General features: G+C 40.7%; 1 protein-coding gene and 1 non-coding gene across 2 annotated transcripts; one reads left to right on the top strand and one right to left on the bottom strand.

The window, feature by feature from the left end:
- Positions 1–255: 255 nt before the first annotated feature.
- Positions 256–16322, bottom strand: LOC115425408 (junction-mediating and -regulatory protein-like). The gene is made up of 10 exons (XM_030142957.1): positions 14968–16322; positions 11055–11228; positions 7128–7278; positions 6449–6618; positions 6181–6346; positions 5269–5438; positions 4784–4867; positions 4604–4699; positions 3985–4525; positions 256–3243 (listed from the first exon to the last, which is right to left on the bottom strand). Exons 1-10 carry the CDS (start codon positions 15730–15732, stop codon positions 2936–2938), a joined length of 2625 nt encoding a protein of 874 aa, XP_029998817.1. The 5' UTR covers positions 15733–16322; the 3' UTR covers positions 256–2935.
- Positions 8859–8930, top strand: trnaq-cug (transfer RNA glutamine (anticodon CUG)). The gene has a single exon. It is a non-coding gene; the product is annotated as a tRNA-Gln (tRNA).
- Positions 16323–16962: the final 640 nt, after the last annotated feature.

Below are 16962 nucleotides of genomic sequence, written 5' to 3' on the forward strand. Positions count from 1 at the left end.
GTGTGTTTGCAGGTGAGATGATAGAAATAATGCTGGAGAAAACGATCAGGAGACAAACCTGTTGGTGCTTCAGCCAAACTAAATTCTTTGTTGAGTTTAAACAAAAACGAGCCCTATCAGGCAAACAACGCTCCTCTGTGAACTAAGAAATGCTATGTTTTATATTCAAATACAGTGACCACATGAATTCAGTGTGAAAATCTGTTTTGTTCTGTTTCTTCCACATCAACAACAAAAAATAGACAGAGCTCTTGCTTGCTTCACAAGGTTTTAATCAAATGCAGGGGAAAGGTTGTAAATAAAAAACAAATAAATGAAAATGACAAGACTAAAGGCAAAAAGGTATTTTTAGAGCAGTGTGCCTATACACCAATGTGTAAAAACAACTGCATTGTCCATTAGGCAATCAATCTAAACTCATCACTCATTAAGTTTTTTGATCATTTTCTTCACTTGTCTATGTTGATATTGCACTTCTCAAGTGACTGACAGAGGATCGTATAGTCAGCCTGTAACAGCTGTACACAGGAAATGTTAAGAAGCATCACAAAACAATTTGGCTGGAAACGCTTTGGAAAAACAGGATACAAAAGCAAAAAAAAAATCCATGTAAATTACAGCTAGTTGACAAATAAGCTTTGTTAGGACTATAGGTAACGGTCAGTGTAAACAAATGACAGTGTGTGTTCATAGTCAGTCAGGTGAGAGTAGAAGGTGTCACATTCTGAGCCGAGTTTTCTAAAAGCATTGAGTAACAAACTCAAAACATTACATTATTTTGCCCTGGTCATACCAAGTTATTCAGTCAGGTAAAGTCATGGTTAGTTTCTAGATAAGAGTCAGGTTTGGAGTTACTTCTGTCTCATGCTACATGATGAAAGTACCAAGGAAGAACATTGTGCTAACAGTGACAGAAGACATGTAAAAGTGCCTCAAATTTGCATCGCAAGGAAAATAATAAACTCTCTTTAACACTGAGCTATTTTCAAAGTGTATAATGTAACATATACTTCCATGCCTGTTCTGTCTACATTAGTGTCTGCATTATGGTTGACCATGAGTGTTTTCACAGCAGGCTCTGAACACAAGCGCAAGAAAAATAGAACGGACATATCTTGGAATCAAAGTTGTTAAAGACAGTGCATGCTGAGGCTGTTTCAGGCTCAGAGACCTTTATTTTATGTTCTATGTTTGTGCTGCTAAGCCTCCCACTGGTCCTCTTATACTGTCATGTGTTTTTAATTACACTTCTTTAGGTCCAATTCCACATGTCATTCAGTGCTTTTAAACTTAGACAACTAGTAAAGATATAACCAGTGATTAAAGTCAAGCCAACAAAAGTTTTTACTGTACTGATTAAGTGACTCATAATTTGAACTGTGTATGAGGAAAGCACTGAAACCATAAAAAAAGGTTTAGACATAAAGGCTGAGGACCCACTTTGCCATGAAAGTGTGTGTGCACATGTTGGCTGCAAGTTTAATGCGTGAGTCCATGTGTGCATGAGCACGTTTCACTTCAGGCACTGTGAGTAACAAACCTCCCACTGTGCGCCTCTGCCTACTGAGAACAGAGAAAGGAATTAGAAAAGATGCAATAGAGGGGAGAGAAAGTGAATAAGATGGCAGGAGAAACCAAATCAATCACCACCGCCTGCTCCACAGCCCACCGTGGCTCCCTACGGTGCTGAGAGAATCTAGCCTCCCACATATAATCCATCATTCAAACAAGCGTGACTAGTTCCTCAGCTCTGCCGTGATCATCCTACATACAAAGTTCGGGAATCACCAACCGAGTATGCCCACATTTTATAAGGACTACTCCCATCCTCCTCGCTATGAATCTCTTCAACTTTGCATGACCCCTCCTCTGATCCTCTTCTACTCTATATGACCTGCTTCAGTTCAGAGGACGTGTTAGATGTGGCGTCAAATGGCAAACCTATTGTGACTCTCCGTATCTCCCACCAACCTAGCCATATGCTGTGGTCGAACAGATGGGTCAATAAATATTCCCTCATCCAGAGAGGATATCAGAGTTGGGGGTGGTAAAGGCCGGAAGGGGACAAGCTGGGGGGGAGGGGATGGACATGAATCTGGTGTGACAGAGTAAAAGATTTACAGTCTCTATGTGATGTCTGATTAGACAAGCAGTGGTCCTCATACTGTCTGCCACACTGACACACCCACATGTCAGGACAAAAGCAGCTGTGCAGTTAGAATAGCTCAGTAATACTGTAGTACACTGGATGAGAGGAAACAGAGGAGAGCAGAGTGTCAGCAGAGGGGACCTGTAATGTAGTAAAACTCCACACTTTAAATCCAGTGATCTCAGTTCCAACATTAGAGAAACTTTAATATCTTCTTTTATAAACCATAACCATTTAATGTTTTGTGTTTTTAGGTCAGGTTTTCATTTCTGAGGCTCTGTGACACATGGAAAAGGCCACTTCCATCAAGGTCATTTCCACATGAGGTTCTCAGTTTTATAAATAACTGTGATAGCAGTGTGTTAGTGTAATGTGTGAGGTGATTTATCTGGATGTAAATGCAAATGGCCAGTACAGAGCACTTCAACAGTGCACATGAAAGAATTACAAATGAACATGGCATCATTCAGTCAGTAACATACAGTAAAAATAAAACACAAATAATGTACTTCATGTTGTAGTGTTTAAAAGCAACTGAACAGGTTGACCATAGACCTTTGGAGCATTTGGTGAGTTGGTGATATTCAGTATGACTCAAGCCCTGGCAGAGTCACCCAGAGCATGTGAGACTGCACTGTAGGTGTTTGTGTGAGTGATGAACTCTGTGTGTGTGTGTGTGTGTGTGTTTACATTACAGCGCAGCACTCTTCAGTGCTGTAAAGTACAGTGTGTGCAGTGCCAGGGGATACAGGCTGTGCTCTGTTTGTTACTTCTGGGCCTTGATCCCTAGCTTTCCCAGTCAGGACCGGCCAGCCCGTCATCATCTGAGTCAGACTCCGGCGAGGCCTCCTTGATGCGTCTCAAGGCCTCATGGATGCTCCTTGTTAGGGGGTCAGTGGAGGCCGGGAACTCTCCTTGGTCTTTTCTTTCCTTCCGAGGAACACGCCTCAGTTTAACCCCTTTGCGGATCTGGGCCAGGATGCTGTTGGGGTCATCATCACCTTTGGCAGGAGCCAGGGAGCGCTGGTCGACCTTCCTCAGGTGGAAGCTGCCTCTTTTCAGCGAGGCCAGGACCTCATCCATGGGTGAACTCACTGCAAACAGGAGGAGAAGACAAGCTACATTTAACTGCTGTAACGGGCTGATGTAAAAGAGCCAACCCAGAAACAAAGGAGAAAATCTGAAGATAAAAACTGCAGGAGCCTTTGTAATGAGACCAACATGTATCAGCATGTGGTCTTCAACAAAAAGTCCATTACAAATAGCATTTAAATTGGATTGGTCTCTAAATAGAGGTATGATGGTAGGTATTATAAAGAACACAGGATTTCTATTTCCACCCAATTTGGAAGTTACGAATGAAACTCATGCATTATTTCTACCAGAAAAATACAGACACATATCATATCTGTGTTTCTGAATCAAACTATGTTTCATATCAACATTTCTTAATCTATCTACATGGGCATCTTTCACTCATAGGATTGTAGGGTTAGTCCATAAAAGTTTGGTTTATATATTGACACAATATATTGTGAGTTAAATATTTATCACATCTTTTTCTGTATATATGGCAGGTAGTGCATAGCCCTAACCGTACAAACTCTTAGGTACTTAAATCTGAGTAGAATTTCTGCCTAAACCTTTGGTCAGTATCTATATTTGAATATGATTTCTGAGCTGCATGTTGAAAAGTACAATGAGAGGTTAAAATACAAGAGAACTGACAAACGTTTGTAGAGATACTACAAAAACAGTTTTTTGTTATATGTATCTGTGGGTGGTACACACATGTAATAACATTTTTTCGATTCTATCCTAAGTGGTCCTAGTACCTCTTCGGCTGTGGGCCTCAAACTCTGAAGTCTTCCTCAGTTTTTTGCGAGCGCTGACCAACTGACTGCTGTCAAAGAAACGAGGCACGAACGGCCCAAGCGGGGACAGAGTGAGCTCTTCGGCTACACTCTTTGGCTCAGCCTTGTGCACCTTTTGGCCTGGGGTACTGGAAGGTGACAACTCCTCTATAGTTGGTGGGGGAGGTGGAAGAGGAGGTGGTGGGGGAGGGGAGATAGGAGATGAAAGCAGTGAGGACAGTGAGCAGGGAGAGCAGGTGGAGTCTGCAGGACTGGGTACAGGCAGCGGAGGCAGCGATGCTGTCAGCGCCGTAACAGGCTGTGTGGTGAGCGTCGTGCTGGGGCTGGGGTCCGTCTGCACGCTGGTGCTTAGACACAGCGGCTGGTCCTGCATCTGAACACAATCCGCAAACTCTTCTCTTTCACTTCCAGTGCCCATTTCCACAATCCTGCAACGCTCTCTTCTTCTGGTATGGGCGACACGCAGTCGAGCGGATTTGAGAATGACCTGACCTGGGTACCGCTAAAGAAGAACATAGAAAAACACATTTAGAAAGAATACAATGTACTGATAAAATACTGTTAATAAAAGGCCACATACCTGTTTAAAAGTTCGTAATCTGTCCAGAGTTCTCTGCCTTTCCTGACTCACTCTATTGTTCTTTCTCTCTTCATCTTCCTCTTCATCATTTTTTAGCTGAAAGTTTTACATGAAAAGAAATTTACTGACTCTGCTGAAAACACACAGTCACATATTAATGAAATCCCCAAAAGCATCTACCTGTAAGACCTGGTGGGATAACTGGTCCTTCTGACTGGTTGGACGTTTCTGTTGTTTCTGGGTGTGGTTGGAAACACAAATCTCCTGAAGGAGGACAGAGGAGACGAAACATCAGCGAACATATACATGTATTGTACCAGTGTGGAACCGAGTCTCTGCCATGCACCATGGTTCAAAGTAACACATTAGTGGAGCAATGCTTCTCTTTGTTTCTTTTTTCTTTTATAACAGTTGACAATTTGATAATTAGTCAATATGAAAGAAAAGATCTAAGAAAAATATGTTTACAGGGCAGGGAAAAAATACTTCCTTTCATTTTCTTAATAGTTTTCAGTATATGTTCTGCTTGGATATGAAGTCTACTTAATCATTTACATGATAAATAAGCCATCATACTGCATCAATATGCACTGTTAGTAAGTATGGTTCAGAATATACAAACTAACAAACTTAACTGTGTGTCAGTGTGAACAGAGGATACGTACCCTTTTGTGCCTAAGATAGGAACGTTTGGCAGTGATGCGCCCCCTTCTCGCCTCCAGCTGTCGAGCACTGACCTGAAGCCTGCGCAGCTCCTCCCTCTCCAAAGTGTCATCCTCTGTTATATCATCTGCACTTTCAAAGGTGTCATAGTACACCACCTCATCCTGACGCTCTGAAAACACACAGACACACAAACACACGGAACAGTTTGTCAAACACCTATCTGAGACTGTGACTAGGACTGTCACTATTTTGATACTGAGGATTATTGGCTCCCTTCACATGTAAAAAATGTTGTGTGAAAACCAAGTATGGTTTTATTTGGATTTTGTACCTGGGTTGAATATTTCATAATGAAATACTACGCTGGCATTTCATACCTGCCATGTTCAATTGTTGTTGACATATGTTTTAATATTCTATGCCAAGAAACAGCTCTTTTTTAATGTGTATCAGGACAGTGAAGCTGCCTTTAGAATTATAATACAGTGGTGGCATGAAGTTAATGAAAAAGACAATGGATCATAAACTAAAATTTCTATATTGTTACTGCCCTAATTGTGACAAATCATTCATTTAAAATGAACAAAAAGACAGCAAAACTACAACTCACCAGCTCATCTGAAACATGCTCTAATATTATGATTTATGGATAGATGTCCTTGTTTGGTGCATTTATGTGTGTGTTTGCGGTGTCATCATACCTGCTTAGAGACTGCTGCTGAAAATGAAATAAGTGGAGGAACTGAAACATTTACATAAATGTCTATGAATGTGCCTATGTCCCTGCAACTATATAAATAATCAGATGCATGAAGTGATACATCTGTACAGTGCTTTAATATGACAGGTGCTGCAGAGCAGAGGAGAGGAGAATGTAATTTTTTTTGCGTGCATCCAAAAGTTTCGGATACCTGTCATCTGTCTGCGAACACTGTCTAGCTGAGCTGTGAGCAGCAGTTCTTCACACTGTAGTATCTCAGCCTGGATGTCATACAGTTGGAGTTGGAGTTCATAGTACTGGGTCTCCATGTAGTCTAAAAGAGCCATGGCATCCTCACTGCTACAAAGACTCTGCATCTACAGAGACACAACAAACAGCATGTCACTGCGCAGCTCAATTTGTGTTTTTACAAGTGAATGTTCAGGATTTTGGGGTATGACTTGGCGTTACTACCACACCTCCTCTCTGAGTGTGTGCTTCCGTTGCTCCAGAGATATCTCTCGGGCTCTCTGGAGTTGTAATGTTTCCTTAGCAAAAGAGTAGCGCAGTCTCTCCATCCGCTCCACTGCTGCTGTCCAAGAAGCCTTCCCAAACTTACGCTGGTCCACCTTCATACGCTCATAGACCCCTGGACTCACACAAAAGGCAACAAAGTGAAATGTAGGACAATCTAGTGACTTCTAGTGAAGTGAGAGATAATTCCATTTGAAGTCTAACTGGTTTACTTTTTTCTTGTAATGGAGAGGGAGACATCTACTGGCTGTATATCAACATTACAACTTCTATTCTATCTTACAGAGGAAGCCACTCACTTATTTTTTGATCTAATAAGTGTCAGATAGTAAATGGACCAATCAGCAGAGGAGAAAGTGCGATGAGGACACATTGTGAAGTAACTCTGTTGGCAGAGGCCGGTTTGATCAATAGGTTGTCCTTGTTTCCTCCTGGTTGTGTCAAAGCATGGCTGTCTGCACTGCCTCACTAATACAAAATCACATTAGCACAGAGTTCAAAACCACACACAGGTCAATAGCAGGCCAATACGAGCAGCTTGTGTGTGTGGGATTAATCAGTAAGTCCTTCCACTGCTGCTGTATTAACATGACATTGACATCGACAGTGACAGGCAGACGGTACCTTTCTGAGCTCTGGCAGTGATCTCAAAGTATTTTACAGTAAACTCCTGGATGTTGAGGACGGCTTCCTGAGCTTTCTTCTGCCAGTCAGAGTCCTCCTTCTTAAGGGCTTCAATTCGCCGGGGGCCCAAGTAGTCATTGTCCAAAGAGATCTATTTAAAAAAGCACAAACTATGTTTGATCAAGAACATAATTCCACAGTAAAGTCACACAACTCTTATGAAGCAAAAAATAAACTACAAAATATGCATTTTTTGGCAAAGGTGATTCCAAAGTCAGCCTAACCAGTTATGTATATCATCGCAGAGGGCTACAAAGGGTGTGTTTATGGTGATATTTTGGATTCAGTGACTCTGACCAGAGAGAGGTACAATATAAAGAATACAAAATAAAAGAATTTCTATTTTATACATATATATACACACACACACACACACACACACCTCAAATATATGCCAAATATATGTCAAAACAGCCGACTCAAATTGTAAATTGTAATATTATCCGCAATAAAGAAAATTTTCTCAACAAAATGTGTAGTAAATGTGCTATCAGACTCACTTTTCAACATTTTAGGAAATACTCTTCTTCCAAACAAGGGGACGCTCCAAGTTATTGCATATCACACAGTTGTAATAAAAATAGTCAGTGTAGATTATACTGTTGTCATTGGAGATTCAAAAGTGTCAAAAGACTTACATCGTATGTTTCCATACATGCCATGTACTAGTAACGACCCAGATGACAAATACTATTAAATGCTGAAATACTTGTCCACAGAGCTTTAAAATACAGTGTTTTGGATAAACGTTGGTATCAGTGTTGTGAAGTTAACAGCAAGTCTGTTCCAAAAAACTGCTCATAACAGTTTCATAACCTTCTCAAGACTGAACATAAATGAAACAAGAAATCATATTATGCTATGACTGTTAACCACACTAACAAAAGGTAAAGCCATAATTACTCATTGATTTAAACACATTTAATGACAGATTAAAAACTGCAAAACTACTAGGCATTGAATCAAAAACTAAAAGTGCCTACAAAACTGAAGGAAGGACAAACTGGCCAAAGTAGATTCCTGTTTGACCCTATGAATCCTTACTGCAGCTCAGCTCAGCTCACACTGCACAACTCAGCAGTCCAGCAGTATCACTTATCACTGCAATTTCCTGATGTCAGATTGCCAGGACTCATTCCTTCGATTTTTCTTCTTTCTTTATTCCTACATATAGCGTTATTTTAGAACTGTGGTTTTATATCCATTCTGTTGCACCAAAACCTTTCTAAACTGCAACCACATTCAGTATCTGTAACCGTAGATCGCCTATGTGTATCTAAACTTATAAACACACAAAATGACACAATATATGGAGATTCACTCTTGTTTGTAATCACTGCATTATTCTTTCCTGAATACTACAGAAGACAAACTAAGTGTAAAAATAAGCAGCAACATATACACGGGCATAAATACTCCAGTTTCTACAAGGTGACTACATTAAAAAGTTAAACGCAGATTGTGCCATTTCAGCTTTTGTCAAGTATTTCACCGCTTTGGATCCATTAAATAATTTTTTTAAAATTAAAAACAAACAAAAGGACACAGTCAGCTTCAGCTAGAGGAAAAACAGCAACAGAAAGCTGTGTCTGAGCTATACAAACTCAGGGCTAAAAATAGACTAGGAAGTGTGGGTTTAACACTCCCTCCCTTGTCCCCCTGCTTGTAGGAGGTTCCATGGTGTAATGGTTAGCACTCTGGACTCTGAATCCAGCGATCCGAGTTCAAATCTCGGTGGGACCTGCAGCTTTTGGCACCAATTTTCAATCCTCTTTTCTGGCAAAACCCATAAGGCAGTCTATGCACTGCAACATGGTGGAAAAAACCCTAACATACTGCAGTAAAATCACAGCAACACAAACAGTAGCTTTCCTGTTTGTTGAAGAGCAGAAGGTGATGAAGTGATTAGAAGATAAGGAGGAACTTTGACGCATTTGTAAGGTAGTGTGTCATGCTTTGTAAGAGGAGAATGACATTTAAAGATATACAATATGCAGGTTCCTTAACCTTAGATACCACAAAGCCCACAGGATACAAGGCAGCATCCATCTAGAAGACAGACCTGTAAATAGCTAAATCAAGTAGCATCTAATCAATAATTCCTATTAAAGTTTAACTTTTAATCTAAATTCACAACAGAAAACAATTATTTACCTAGTCCTTGAGAAGCAGTCTAATTAAATAGTGTTTAAAAATGTAAACAAAACACTCAGTCTACATTACTTAGAACAAAACTGGAATTAGAGATACACCTGCGTCAGAGCACTGTCAGGCTTTGTCTGATCGTTTCACCTTTGCAACATGTCTTCTGATCCCAGTGCGTCAGCAGCAACGTGTACCAGCAGTAAAGCTATAGGACGAGCCACAACATGACTTATTCATGTGTCTGTGAGACAGCAGGAAACTGGAGATCCACATGGCTCCAGTCCCCCTTGTAGTATGTCACTCAACCCCAGAATGCTACGTGCCTAAGTGTTTCAGAAACAGTGGAATAGGACAAAACTGAGAGGAATGGGTTCATATACAGTATATTTGTCAGCAGATGTTACATGGTAATGAAATACTGAGGTCATTTATTAGTGATGTGCTATGTGTGAGTCAGTGAACTAAATGTAAAGAGTCCATTAGCTTTGCAGTGATTGAAAAAAGCCTTAGTTTCCACCATTCACAGACCAGCCTTTCTTTTCTCATTTCAGTCAGATACATCACATCAGGCTGCCCTCGCTTTTCTTATTCACTGTCTGATGTGATATCAACTTGCATATTAAAAGCAGAATATGCAGGATAATATATTTTGCACGTTAAATATCACTTGAAGTCAGGCACACCAGTGCACACAGAACAGACCCCAAGAAGTATTTGGTCCTTGACCATCTTTGTGTTTTATGAATAAGAAATACAACAATCTATGCCCAACAGTACCCAGGTCCCCATGTATGACAGCATGAATGTGAGTATCTGTGTGTGTGCTCTTGACTTGCCAGTGGGTCATAGTGGCTGAAAGCTTTGAGCAGGCTTAGGCCCAATCCCAATTCACCCCTTGGCCCTCTCCCTTACCCCTACCCCTCCATTTTGCACGTTCATGTGAAGGGGTAGGGGTGTATTCATTCTTGATGAGTCAGAGGGGAAGGGCTAAGGGGGAGGGCTGTTTGGCCCTCGAAACAGAGATTTTTCAGGACCACACTACAAACGGAGGGGTATGACAAATCTCCCATAATTCTGTTCGAATCATTGACAAGATGGAGGTAAACACAGAAAAAAGTGCAGCAGTGTGATGAAAGAAACACACAAATGTATGTATTTTCATCATAAACAAGTTAATCATTTGATCGCCCGTTTAATACCGTTTCAGTGCATTATAGACCGCATTTCTGTGGTTTGTGGTCAATTGCCGCAAAAAGATGCCCAAAGCCCATGCAACAGAGACGGTTACAGTTGCTGATGGCATGGTGAATTCTTTCAGAAACAAAGTTGTTGCATCTGTTTATAGCGGCATCAATGACTGCTGATGACGTAACAGGTCTTGAAGGGCTGTTTCATTTCATAGGGGAATGTCTCAGCACCTACCCCTTGCAACTCTGTTTCAAGGGGTAGTGCCAAGTGCAAGGGCCAAGGGGTAGGAGTAGGGGGGAAGGCTAAGAGGCGAATTGGGATTGGGCCTTAGTGAAATGAACAAGGAGCCTTGGAAAATTAGTGGGTCAAACGGATTTAGCCCCAGACTGTGTCCAAGATTACAGAACCAATTTTTAAAGGGACAAATACCAAAATTTTAAAGACAAGACTATATTTTATATTCTCATAGTTCTTAAACTTACACACTTACAGAATAAATTTTTAGTGCAGACTTAAAGCTGTCAAAATCCTTACCTTGATCTGCTGTCTCCGTAGCATTGCTAGTTCTCTCATGTCTCTGAAGGGCTGCAGCAGGTACTGGTACAGCTGAGTGGAGGCCTCCAACAGGCCCCCATAGGCCTGGTCCTCCTCCTCGTACAGCTCCAACAGCTCCACCATGCTGTCCATAGTCCTGTGCTTCTCCAGCAGCTACATCACAATCACAGTGACTTTGATTATATTCTACATATACAGAAACACCAGAAGAGGAAGTTGTATTATATTTGTATATATCATTGTAATGAGTATTTTTATTTCCATCATTTATTGTTTCCTCATTGCCTTGTCATTTGTGTTTTTTCCAGTTAACATAGATGCAGGAAGTGTTTCCATCACTTGGTAAATTCAATTTATTTACTGCAATATACAGAGCACTTTGCTTAGCTTTTTGTTAGCACATATTTACATTTAGTATTTAAAAAAATGTAGTTGTGTTAGCCCTGTATTCAGTTGTCTGCTGTTACAATCTTAAAAGCTGTCCTGTTGAAAAGTAACTAATATAAGCTTGTTTGCAATTCTTGGTCATATACACATTATAGGCATGTATTTGTCTTATCTGTAACAACACTTGAAAAGGGTATCAGCCTTTCTAAAATTTATATTTTAATATAGATTGTTTTGCATGATCTTAAATGCTTATTTGAAAATATGCACAAAGGTGCCGAACAAAAGAAGCAAAGTGTTCGTATATGAGGAAAGATCTTTTATTTAATCCTTATATATTTCAGAATATAATGAAAAATCAGCCTTTCCATTTAACATTTTATGCCAACTATTCACTATTTAATCATTGAATTGGTAGAAAAACTGTTCTAGCATGATATAAGATTTTTATCATATCACCCTGGCATCAGCATTGCAGACAACATAATGGTGCAAAAGCAGTGTTAGAGACTCAGGTAACCAATCATAATTAAGCTTATAAAAATTAAAAAAAAAAAAAAAAAATACTACAACACATTCACTATAAATAGCAGGATCTTAGCACAGTGTACATAACTGAAAGTGCAGTCTTTTCTGCTGCTGGGAATATGATCAATACACACATATTTTTGCCAGATTGAACAATCCTGTGTGTTACCAGCAAGCACTGAAATAGCCATTAACTCAGCCTTCAAATGTAGTAGGATGATCAATAGTCCAGTCTTTGTATATGTGTATGCAGTGTATAAATCCTCATACATACAACAAATAGTGAGCGTCATTGAATGAACTACAGAGTGGTGTCACTGCAGACACAAGAGTCTGGGTGTGAAGAGAAGCTGAATGAGATTAGCAGCTCTTATTCCATCCCTAAAATGAATTCTGCATATCTCATATACTGACAGACATTTATTGAAACAATTGGAGCAAATTAACTGTGGCTGGTCAGTGCACATTCAGTGGGACGGATGATTCTGCTGTTCAGTGGGGTTTTTTTGCTCAGGAAGGGCAGCAAGGCTCAGCTTCCTGTGTCTGGATTTATGTCTTTTTTTTTTTTTTGGAGTGTGAGTGTGGAAATGGGAGTGGGTGAAGGAGCAACTGGGTGGAATGACATGATGCTGATTGGGCTTTGCTTCTCCCTGTCTCCTTTTACTGCCAAAAGCAGAGAGTGAAAGGTCCCGAAATCATATTGACGCATCAGCTTAAATGGATGTAGTCTCTCCCTTACTTGTGTGACTAAACACAGACGCAGTTGTAAGAACTTCATTGCACTGTAGGTTTGAACAACACATTGCTGCAGAAGCGAACAGGAAAACGTTTATCTAACAACCAGTAGGACATCTGAGGACAGTGGTCATTCCTGCGTTTTACTTGACATTATGCGCTAGTCATGCTTCAAATGCATGTCAAACTCTTCTTTAACATGTGAAAAGCCTTGAATTAGATGGTACATTTATATGACTTATTATTTTGATTCTTATTAGAAATAAAAAAAAAACAACTTATAAAGGGGTCATATTTTGCTAAATCCAATTTTATTAGTCTGTGGTACATTTATATGTGTATTTGGACCCTAATAGTTTAAAAAGTTTGAATTTGAACCCTCCAGGTGCTGCAAAGCTATCTATATATTAATTTTGGCAACAATCAAGTGGATTTCTACAACCAGTTTTAACTCCTGCTTACTTTCTTATGTCTATAACTAGTTACGTCATGACATTTGCACATATAAGGTCAAGACTTCTGACGAACATTTCTCCAAGTGCTCCATAATTATTTGTCAGCAGCAGTGGTTGTAGTAAAAACTGAAAATATGTCCAAGCTTTGAGCTGATTACCTAAAATGTTCAGTTGTTGGTTGAACAGGACAGAGCAGCACAGTCAACGACCTGGAGGGGGTGGGGCATGAAGTGGCTCATGTGCATTTAAAGGGCCAGCACTCAAAACGACTTTTCTGGTGTCATTACCCAGAAATAGGTTTGAAGATGGATCTGTGGAGTTGAATTAATGAAGAATTTAGACCCAAGCATAGCATTAACAGTTTATGTAGACCACAGGGAAATGTTTAAAAATACATAATTCCATTTAAAAAAAGCAAAATATCACTCCTTCAAGATGGACCGAATATTTGAAGGACAAAATGTTAATGATATTTTGGAGCAGGAAAAGCTGATTAGCCTAATCTCACCCCAGTTGTAATCATTCAAAACCACTGAACCAAGAGTCTTTAATAGACTACACTCTTTAATGCACAACTACAGGCTGCCCTCTTTGTATTTTTTTTTTTTTTTTTTTTACAAATTTAGGTCGTATTCAGACCATATACTATGATGTTAGAATGTGCCTTTAGCAATGAATACTTCATCTAAGAAGCCAAATCATATCTATTCCATAAATACAGTTGAAATGTTGTTTGTACTACTCTCCACTCTAAGGCCTTGTTGTAATCTTTTGATGCTACCAACAGGAAACACTTCCATTAATACTCTCTCACCTGTTTTCTCAGAGGACTTCTTGCACTCCATGAGCCAAGGCTGCATTAATCTAACACCATTGATTAGTAGGGTGGTTTGAGAGCCAGTGAGTATCAAAATAATGTCTGTTTACATTAAGAGCAGTTAATCAATCATTAGCTCCTGCTGGTTTGTAAGGGGAGCTGTGCATGACTGCTGTCTGCTAGATGGTATCACAATTTGTTAGCCTGAGGTGAGTCTCAGACAAAGATAAATAGCAGATTGGCATGTCTTAATACACGACTGTATTATATAAACAGAAGGCATGAATACAGAATCAGAGAGAGAAATCTAACAGTGTTAGAGAATCTTAGGCCTTTGGCACTTGAGAAACTTTCAATATAGCACGTTACCTATGTTTTCGTGAAATAAATAACCAAATCTGGTGTGCAGACTCCAGCTAAATGTGGACTGTTGAAAAGGTAATAATAGCAACCTTGATAGATGACTTGCACATCCTGTCCAAAGGAAAGGAATGCTCGAACTGAGCTGACTCCGACCATGCTTGTGTATTTATTATCTTGAAATACTTCTCCTAACCAAAAGACACTTCACATTTTTCATGAATATTCTTCTGTCATGTTTGACTGCAGTATTCAGGATTTTCAGACAGTACGGGTTCAGCTGCCCTCTTCTTCTAGCAGAGCTCTTAATCCTTAAGATTTAGTTCTGTTATCCATATGCTGACAGCGTAAAGATTATTTATTCATCATTTTAGACTCTGATGAGAAAACCCACAGAAAGATTCATATGGTAATGTGTATTTTTGTACCCGTTAACCCATTCTATCAAACCATTTCACTGTTGTTTGGAGGAATTGCATCTATGACAGGATGTCGTTCAGGCTGAATTAACACAGTGATGGCTTGTGCATCACTACAATGACAAGTGATTTCAAAATAAAGTGAAAGAGTGCATGCATATTTTCCTCCTGTAGATACACCAAACGCTCACCTCCTGCAGATGTTTAGTTGAACGGTTGAGAGCCTCTTCGTACCCGGACTGCCTCAGCTCGCTCAGACTCTCATAGTACTCATCCGGATCATCATTCTCCGTGAATAGAACTTGGGACAGGATCTTCCATCCGCAGGTATCAAGCGCATGTCCCAGGTACATTTGTAAACTGTAACACAGCTCGTCCATCTCCGTCTCGGGGACCTCCGCTGGGCCGAACAGCACCGTCCACATCCCAGCTGGCTCCTCCGGGAACACCGGGAGACAGGGCTCCAGGTCCGAGTTCACCGAGCACAGCTGCTGGTGGATCGCCCGGAGGTCCTGGAAGGAGAAGAGCCCGGCCCAGCTGCAGTCCTCCCGGCTTAGACTGTCCAGCTCCTCCAGGTCCAAACAGTCCGGGGATGGGGACAGAACCTCTATGTCCGGACTGACGGGTGATGCAGCAGATTTAACCCCGGTTTGGATCCGGACTGGGCTGGGTTTGGCGGACGGCGATTTGGACCCTTTCCGTCCTTTGCTAGGGCTCCTAACGGGACTTTCGGGCCATTTTGTTTTGTCCCCATCCTGACTCGCCGCTTCAGCCAGAGGGTCTCTGCCAAAGCTTCTCCTCTGCACCGTCCGGTTATGACAAGTGATGGCAAATTTACCTTCCACTTCATTCCAGGCGACGATAAAAACAAATTTATGCTTCTCCTTTTCCTCGAATGCATTCGGTCGAACGGCTACCCACCCCGACTCCAAATTATCCTCCATTGTGAAGGACATTTCTGGAAAAGTGATGATAGTGACTCCTCGCGAGCCCAAACCTATAATAACAGAGTCAGATAGAGATGTAGCTAGCTAACCGTCGTGTCCTACTGGGTTATTACTACGTTACTAAGCACCATTTCTCTCGGAGGATGTTTTTGCCTGGCGGGCTGCTTCGGTTCGCTCAAGCGGATGAATTTGGAGCACTGCGGTGTCATTTCCCATCTCTGGCCCACCTGCTTTCTATTCGGACGTCTTTTAGTGGCAGCCTAGATCTCTCGCAGCTGTTAGCTTCTTCATTAACTTTCGGACAAGGCTCGCATCCGAAGACTCACGTGCGACTGTGTTGTGTTTAGCAGGTCCAACGGTCGGTCCGCCTGTCAGCTCTGCACCGTAGCTCCAGACCTCCGTTTTCATCCTAAAGTAGCAGCGACAGCCGAAACCAGCGGCAGACATCGTTCACAAACACCACAATGAGGCCGTGAGTAAGAGTGACATGAGGTTTTGGCCAATCCCGATGTTTTCATAAAGGCTAGCATCGTCTCCGGGTTCATAACATTACCATGTTTTCCTCATCGTTTGACAAACAAGAGCAGATACGCACAATAATGGCGCTGCCTTCACGTACTGTAGGAAACACGACTTTTCCGAAATAACGGAACATATTATTATTATTATTAGTTATCATTAATATTATTACACTGGTCCACACGTAAAATGCTTCCAGAGTAACGGTAGTAAAAGTTTACCAAGGTTTGAGTCACTAATACAGAAAAAAATGGTTAACTATAGTTGACAAAATGTGAAATTCTGAAAATCAATAAGAGAATGGGTTTTACTCAAAATGAATATTTGTCTCGTAGCTACCAGATCTACTTCAAAACACTGTCAAAACACATTCATTTTTCACGCTCTTTCATGTGGAAGGTTTATAAATGTACAAAAAACAATATATACGTGTAATAACACTTTATCATACACACTGAAAACATCAGCTACCCAGCTTCATCTGATTAAAGTATGTAAGTTTATAGATACAATTGTAGACAAGTGTTATTATTATTAGTGTTATGATGATTATGTAGTAGTAGCAGTTGCAATAGCAGTATACCTAGTAATGGGTACATGGTCGGATTTAAACACCAGTTTGTCTGCAGGTTGTTGATCAATATTTCCGCCCAGTGCGATGAAAGCTAATATTCCGAGGAATGTGAAGCCTACATCCGAATCTGTATTTGTGTACGTAGG

This window comes from Sphaeramia orbicularis, chromosome 9 (genome assembly GCF_902148855.1).
Source record: "Sphaeramia orbicularis chromosome 9, fSphaOr1.1, whole genome shotgun sequence".
Lineage (NCBI taxonomy): Eukaryota > Metazoa > Chordata > Actinopteri > Kurtiformes > Apogonidae > Sphaeramia > Sphaeramia orbicularis.

Coding starts and splice junctions, on each gene's coding strand:
- LOC115425408 (XM_030142957.1), bottom strand. CDS start 15,732: ATGTCCTTCACAATGGAGGATAATTTGGAGTCGGGGTGGGTAGCCGTT. Junction 6,347..6,448: donor AGCACACACTCAGAGAGGAG/GTGTGGTAGTAA, acceptor GTGTCTCTGTAG/ATGCAGAGTCTTTGTAGCAG. Junction 3,244..3,984: donor TGAGGCCCACAGCCGAAGAG/GTACTAGGACCA, acceptor TCCTGTTTGCAG/TGAGTTCACCCATGGATGAG.